The following is a 7,331-nucleotide window of genomic DNA, read 5'->3' as shown; positions in this document are numbered from 1 at the left end:
ATTGTGTGGATTTCCCAATTTATCCATCCAGTCCCTCCCTGATGGGTATGAGTTGTTTTCAATCTGGTTATTACAAATAGTACTACAATGAATAGCTCTGTACACATTACTTCATGGTTTTGCAAGCATATCTCCAGGAATGTTACTTCTGTTCTCAACACTCACAACAACCTCATGCCATCAGTACTAAGTCTCCATCTTATAAACTAACTGTATAAGTTTGATATAAGCAAAGTCCAACTGCAGCAGCACATTATAGATCAAGTCTTTAAAACATGAATAAACAAAAAAAAACCATGAATAAACACCCTTACTTCTACACTACCATTCTTTTTATTTTTTAATGTTTATTTTATTGATTTTAGAGAGAGGAAGAAAGAGAGAGAGGAGCATCAATAAGTTCCTGTATGTGCCTTGACTGGGGATCAAACTGGCAACCTCTATGCTTTGGGACAATGCTCTAACCAACTGAGCTATCCAGCCAGGACTCCTATACTACCATTCTTTTCTCAATATACAGACATCTCTTCTTACAGAAAAAGAGAACTGTTATTTTGCCAAGGAAAACACCACAAAGAATAAACAAGGAATTTAGTTTTATTTTCTCCGTCCATTTACAAAACACTTAGTATCAACATAGTAAAAACAACCTCCTGTGAAAAAAATTACACTTAAAAAAAAAAGGCCTAAGGGATCAGTGCCTTTACTACAGCAACTCCGATTGGTCCAAGGAACTGAAAAGATATTGGAAAGATATAACAAGAGGAAAGAGAATACGAAATTACTGAGGGAGAGGGCCTCGAAGTGGGCCACGAGGAGGAACTGGAGGCCGGGGAGTGGGTCTGGGTGGAGGGAGTGGTCCCCTCTGGTAGCCATAGGGTGGGGGTCGTGGAGGGCCAGTGTATCCATGAGGGGGCATCAGTGGAGGAGGTCCACGCATACCATGGGGAGGCAGAGGACCTGGGTGACCTATAGTAAGAGAGAGAAAAGTTAGTAAAAACAAGAAATAGGAGATGGTTGATATTAGGAACATGTAGGGAAAGAATAGGGAAACAGAAGAAAGAGCAAGGGAAAAGGGGTCTGACAAAGGAAGCTGCAAGAATATGATATATGAGGGTAAGAAGCTGGCTAGAGCCTACTCACCCATAGGAGATCCAAACGGAGGCCCACGGGGGGGCATGCCCATGGGAGGAGGTCCGGGATGAGGCATTCCAGGTGGTGGTCGGGGTGGTGGCTGCCCCCCAGATCCTGGGGGCCCGGCATGGGGATGTCCTAAACCATGAGGGCCATGATGGGCCAGCTGCATCTGAGACATCCCTATGAGAACAGACACACAAGAAAAAGGGCAAAGAAAATGAAGAAAACAAAATGGAGAAAGGAGTGACATCAGTGCCCTTACCTTTGACCCCAATCCAACAATACAAACCAACCACTACCCAACCAGTCCCTCCACCACTTCACTTGCCCCTCTTATGACTTAGGCATGGCAACAGTGCTGCAGAAGTATATAACAAATGGAGTGCTTTATTCTATAGACCAGATTTGGGAAGGTAGCAGAGATACTGCCTAGACAAAGAGCTATTTTTAAAGGATGAATAAAAATTTTTCAGGTGTATGGAGTAGAAATAGAACACTGAAGACAGAAAAGATTAGAATCATAGGTGTGTCAAGCGCATAGTATGTTTCAGGAAAGCCAGTAACATGGTAATCAGGGACCAGATCATAAAAAGCCTAGAATGCTATGGTAATGAGTTTGAGATTTATTCTGTAGATAAAAGGGAACAACAGAAAAATTCTGAACAAGGGTATTTTAGAAAACTTAATAGTTTAGAAAAATTACTCTGTAAAAGTGGATCAAAGGTACAGAAAGCTGGAGTCTAAGTATAAGTTAGGAAGTTCCTACAATAAAATAAAGGTATAAGAGCCTGAACTAGAGCACTTAACAGTGGGGGCTGATGCCAAAGGTACTACTAAGACTTGGTATCAAGAGTGGGGTGAGGCCTGGCCGGTTGGCTCAGTGGTAGAGCATCGGCCTGGCATGCAGGAGTCCCAGGTTTGATTCCCAGCCAGGGCACACAGGAGAAGCGCCCATCTGCTTCTCCACCCCTCCCCCTCTCCTTCCTCTCTGTCTCTCTCTTCCCCTCCCGCAGCCAAGGCTCCATTGGAGCAAAGTTGGCCCGGGCGCTGAGGATGGCTCTGCGGCCTCTGCCTCATTTCATGGCCTCAGGCGCTAGAATGGCTCTGGTTGCAACAGAGCGACGCCCCAGATGGTCAGAGCATCACCCCCTGGTGGGTGTGCTGGGTGGATCTTGGTCAGGCGCATGCAGGAGTCTGTCTGACTGCCTCCCCGTTTCCAACTTCAGAAAAATACAAAAAAAAGTGGGGTGATAAGGAATAGTCAAACAAAGCTCCCATATTTCTGAATTAAACACCTGAAAAAGAACACTAGAGGGAGAAGAGGGTTGAAGGGAAGGGGCAAAAAGTTGGAGTTGCCCATTCAGTAGTAGGATTAATAAGCATGAACCAGAGATATAGATGTAGGAGGAATCAGTGTCCAAGTAATAGAACTATACAGGTACAAACAGAAAAAAAAGGAGCTTATTAAGGGCTGAGATTGATGAGACAGAAAGATAAAGGGAGGATTCAGAAAAATCAAGAGATAAGATTTTCAAACACAAAAACATGGCCAAAGCCAACTCACAGAGACAGACAACAGTATGGTGATTACCAGAATGAAAGAGGAGTGAAGAGGCGGAAGAGAGTAAAGGGGGAATAAATGTTGACAGAATATAGTACAGAATTGTACACTTGAAACCCATATAATTTTATTTTTTTCCATATAATTTTATTAATCAATATTACTCCAACACATTCAATAAAAATTAAAAAAAAAAAAAAAAAAAAGACAGGGCTAGTTTCAAGTAAGAGCAAGGTTAAACCAGATAAGGAGTGGAAGTGTTCCCTAGATCTGGCAATTAAGTCACTGCTTTGGGGTGAAAGGTCAGGGTGGAAGTAAAAATTAAGGAAACAAAAAACAGTAAGGACAGTTATACCCTTTGGAAAAACCCCAATTTAAAGTATTTTGTGCTTGCCATGGCCGGTTGGGTCAGTGGTAGAGCGTCGGCCTGGCATGTAGAAGTCCCGGGTTCGATTTCCGGCCAGGGCACACAGGAGAAGCGCCCATTTGCTTCTCCACCCCTTCCCCTCTCCTTCCTCTCTGTCTCTCTCTTCCCCTCCCGCAGCCAAGGCTCCACTGGAGCAAAGATGGCCCAGGCGCTGGGGATGGCTCCTTGGCCTCTGCCCCAGGTGCTAGAGTGGCTCTGGTCGGGGCAGACTGATGCCCCGGAGGGGCAGAGAATCGCCCCCTGGTGGGCAGAGCGCTGCCCCTGGTGGGTGTGCCGGGTGGATCCCGGTCAGGCGCATGCGGGAGTCTGTCTGACTGTCTCTCCCGGTTTCTAGCTTCAGAAAAATACAAAAAAAAAAAAAAAGTATTTTGTGCTTGCCATGGCCGGTTGGCTCAGTGTTAGAGCACTGGCCTGGAGTGTGGATGTCCCAGGTTTGATTCCCAGCCAGGGCACACAGGAGAAGTGCTCATCTGTTTCCCCACCCCTCCCCCCCTCCTTCCTCTCTCTCTCTCTCTTCCCCTCCCGCAGCCAAGGCTCCATTGGAGCAAAGTTGGCCCAGGCACACTGAGGATGGCTCCATCCATGGCTTCCAACTCAAGCACTAAAATGGCTCCAGTTGCAATAGAGCAATGCCCCAGATGGGCAGAGTATCGCCTCCTAATGGGCATGGCGGGTGGATCCCAATTAGGTGCATGCAGGAGTCTATCTCTCTGCCTCCCCGCTTCTCATTTCAGAAAAATACATAAAACAAAAAAAAGTATTTTGTGCTTATTTTTATAAAAGAATAGCAGAAGGAAAGAACAACCCTGGAACTATCATTGCTAAGGGAAAAGAGCAGCAGCATAAGTAATAGAGGACCCTTCCCCAGCAAAGAATACCGACCTGGATGGGGCATCCCACCCGGTGGAAATGGGTGAGGATGTGAGTGTCCATGTGCAGGATGTCCAGCCCCTGGGGTTCCTGCTGTAGGAGGACCATGTCCTCCAGCTCCAGGAGGCATAGGTGGTGGGGGCATGGCTGGAGGTATCCCAGGTGGAAGGGCTCCAGGAGGCGGCACTGGGGGTGGAAAGGAGCCAGGAGGAGGCATTCCTATAGGAAATGGAAAAATAATTAATGATAGTGAGGAGAGAATATCTTTAAAGAGACTGTTCCAATACGGCCTCTCCAGGCAGGATGATATCTATTCTCCTCCTCCCAGCTCTTTAAAGTCAAAATAAATTTTAGCCAACACAAACAACTTCAACTTCCTGGAGAAACTTGGCAACTTTCCTCCCCACCACAACCATTACAGTTCAATCCCCTTCTCATCACCCAAGAATAACTCAACGTCCTCCTATAATGGTTGTTTTTCCTGCCTTACCCCTCAAACTCAAGACAAACATAACTTGAATCAAAAGCTTTACCTGGTGGAGGAAGCCCAGACCCCAAAGATGATACAACAGGATTGGGGGCAGAGGGTGGAGGGGGTGCATCTGCAAACAGCTGATGAGGGCGATCAGCCTGGGAGAGTGGGTTCTGGGCTGCCAGAAGTCGTTCGGCTGCTGAGCCATGGCGCTCACCCTTGGAGTCCTTCTTGAAGGCATAGGACACAGTGATAGGGCGGTTACAGAGATACTGCCCATTCATAGCTTCAATTGCTGCATCCGAAGCATCAAACGAAGCAAAATTAATAAAGGCATAACCTTTGGAGTTGCCTGTGTCAGGGTCCCGCATAATCTTGGGGGTTTGCAAAATGACCCCAAAGGCGCTGAAAGTATCATAAAGCAACTTTTCATCAATCTCTGGGTCTAGGTTCCCAATGAAAATGTTGGCACCCACATCCAGGTTTTTGTTGTGAGCTGATGCCTTGTTCACCCGGATTGGCTTCCCATAGAGTTTGATCATGTTCATGATCTTAATGGCATAGTCAGCATCCTCCTCACTCAAGAATTCCACAAAGCCATAGCCTGGAGAAGTGAAAGAGTTTAACTTAAGCAAAGTGGTTTAAAATGGGGTATAACTCATCTACCTTTGAAAGCACAAAGAGTAAGAAAAACCTCAATTCAATTGAGACAGTTCCAGAAATAAACTGTTAGCAAGAAATGTTTACGTTGCTTATTCCAAAACAGTTACGAATACTGCTGGGATCCTGCGGGAGCTGTCTGTCCCTCAGAACATAAATGCACCTCTTCCACGTACTCACCTTGGTGCTGACCAGTGACTCTATCCTTCGGCATGTGGGTGTTAACCACTGGTCCGGCCTGGAGAAACAGCTCCCACAGCAGCGGTTCGCTAACCTTCTCGTCCAGGCCTCCCACATACACAGTGGCATCTGGATGGCGGGAGCAGGAGATTAGGGCGGAGATAAGAATGATAGAAAAGGCGATGACAAGAATATAAATACCAGGCGGGGAAATTGGGGGTTGAGACAAGATATAGGAAAAATAAAAAGAGGCGTTAGATTAAGCCCTTACATCTCCATGTTTACAGGAACTAGAAAATATTTTTAATTATAACTTAAGAGTTCTACTGCAAATTCTCTTTACACATTCTTTTTTGGGTGGGAAGGCAGGAGACTGGACTTGGAAAGTATCACACCTACAAGCCTTAGCCTGAACCCAGCCCCCCCCGCGCCCGGCCCAAGCAACCACCGCGGCCGGTCTCACGCCCTCCCGTTCTCCCACCCCTGCGGAAACACTGGTGGTCGCAGTCCAGGTCTCCCAGCCCCCCTGAGCGCATTCCTGACTCATTCCCTCCAATCACCCTGGTTCCGCTCGGAGATCGGCCCAGCCGCCATGCCGAAAGAGATCCCGCCGTCCCTAATCAGCGACTCGGGACCCTGAACCTCGGTCACTCCTTCCGCTTCCGGGTCTGTGGTCGACGTGAGGGCGGTGGGCGGGCCGTGGCGGTGGGCGGATCCGGATCTGGAAGCGGCCGCGGCCATCTTGGAAGCCACTGAGACGTTGCGGTGTGGTAGGTCGGTTCTTTATTTATTTATTTATTAATTAATTAATTTATTTATTTATTTATTTTTAATTTCTTTTTCTGAAGCTGGAAACTGGGAGAGACAGTCAGACAGACTCCCGCATGCGCGAGACGTTGCGGTGTGGTAGGTCGGTTCTTTCTTTATTTATTTATTTATTTTTAATTTCTTTTTCTGAAGCTGGAAACTGGGAGAGACAGACAGACTCCCGCATGCGCCCGACCGGGATCCACCCGCACGCCCACCAGGGGCGACGCTCTGCCCACCAGGGGGCGACGCTCTGCCCACCAGGGGGCGACGCTCTGCCCACCAGGGGGCGATGCTCTGCCCCTCCGGGGCGTCGCTCTGCCGCGACCAGAGCCACTCTAGCGCCTGGGGCAGAGGCCAAGGAGCCATCCCCAGCGCCCGGGCCATCCTTGCTCCAATGGAGCCTTGGCTGCGGGAGGGGAAGAGAGAGACAGAGAGGAAGGAGGGGGGGGCGGGGGTGGAGAAGCAAATGGGCGCTTCTCCTGTGTGCCCTGGCGGGGAATCGAACCCGGGTCCCCTGCACGCCAGGCCGACGCTCTACCGCTGAGCCAACCGGCCAGGGCCTGGTAGGTCGGTTCTTGTGTCGTTGGTCCTACCCCGAGGTGTCACAGCGAGCTACCAGGGCGGAGGGCTGAACGGAAACGCCCAGACTCTCTCAAGGCTGAGACGTTTCAGTGTCCCACTGTTCCCAAAACGTAAATTTGAAAACTAAAGAAACAATTTTTCCTCTATTTTCTGCCCCAGAGAAGGGTATGCTAAGGAACGGAACGCCCTTCTCCCTCCGAACCCAATGACTCATCTACCGTGCCAGTTAATACTTCATTTCCTTTAAGGGAGGAATTGCGAGTGTCAGAGCTGAAGTCACGTGCTAGCTTGCCTCGTGGTTATTGCTTAGGAGGTTAAGGGGAACCTGAGGATTACAGATGAAGTGTGACCAAAGCTGAGGGGTGGTTGACATTGAAGCCCACAGGCTTCAACCTCCAGAACATTCCTGGCCCAAGCAACCACTTCCTTTGCTTTTGTCCCATCTGTCCCTAAATAGGAGAAAAGAATCCTTTTTACCAAATTGCTTATGAATTCTGTAGAGCCTCACCTGACCCATCCCCTTATTCCTTACCAATAATGTGAATGTGACCCTCCCTCGGGTCACATCCACCCTCCACCCACCCCTCTCACCTGGGTCCTTTATTCAGACACAAGAAATAATGCCAGCAACA

The 7,331-nt window shown here is 48.3% G+C and overlaps 1 protein-coding gene across 2 annotated transcripts; it reads right to left on the bottom strand.

The window, feature by feature from the left end:
- Positions 1-579: 579 nt before the first annotated feature.
- Positions 580-5,989, bottom strand: SF3B4 (splicing factor 3b subunit 4). 2 transcript variants are annotated; one of them, XM_066268087.1, is made up of 6 exons: positions 5,868-5,989; positions 5,308-5,436; positions 4,529-5,071; positions 4,008-4,214; positions 1,144-1,317; positions 580-969 (listed from the first exon to the last, which is right to left on the bottom strand). In XM_066268087.1, the coding sequence occupies exons 1-6, from the start codon at positions 5,899-5,901 to the stop codon at positions 782-784; spliced, it is 1,275 nt and encodes a 424-aa protein (XP_066124184.1). In that variant the 5' UTR covers positions 5,902-5,989; the 3' UTR covers positions 580-781. The 2 variants fall into 2 exon arrangements, with proteins under 2 accessions (XP_066124184.1, XP_066124185.1); XM_066268088.1 differs by having other exon boundaries at positions 4,026-4,214.
- Positions 5,990-7,331: the final 1,342 nt, after the last annotated feature.

Source organism: Saccopteryx bilineata, chromosome 3 (genome assembly GCF_036850765.1).
Source record: "Saccopteryx bilineata isolate mSacBil1 chromosome 3, mSacBil1_pri_phased_curated, whole genome shotgun sequence".
Classification (NCBI taxonomy): Eukaryota; Metazoa; Chordata; class Mammalia; order Chiroptera; family Emballonuridae; genus Saccopteryx; species Saccopteryx bilineata.
This window is presented reverse-complemented; position numbering and strand designations above follow the sequence as displayed.

Coding starts and splice junctions, on each gene's coding strand:
- SF3B4 (XM_066268087.1), bottom strand. CDS start 5,901: ATGGCGGCTGGGCCGATCTCCGAGCGGAACCAGG. Junction 5,437..5,867: donor GATCTCCGAGCGGAACCAGG/GTGATTGGAGGG, acceptor CCCGCCATCCAG/ATGCCACTGTGTATGTGGGA. Junction 970..1,143: donor TCCGTTTGGATCTCCTATGG/GTGAGTAGGCTC, acceptor CTCTTACTATAG/GTCACCCAGGTCCTCTGCCT.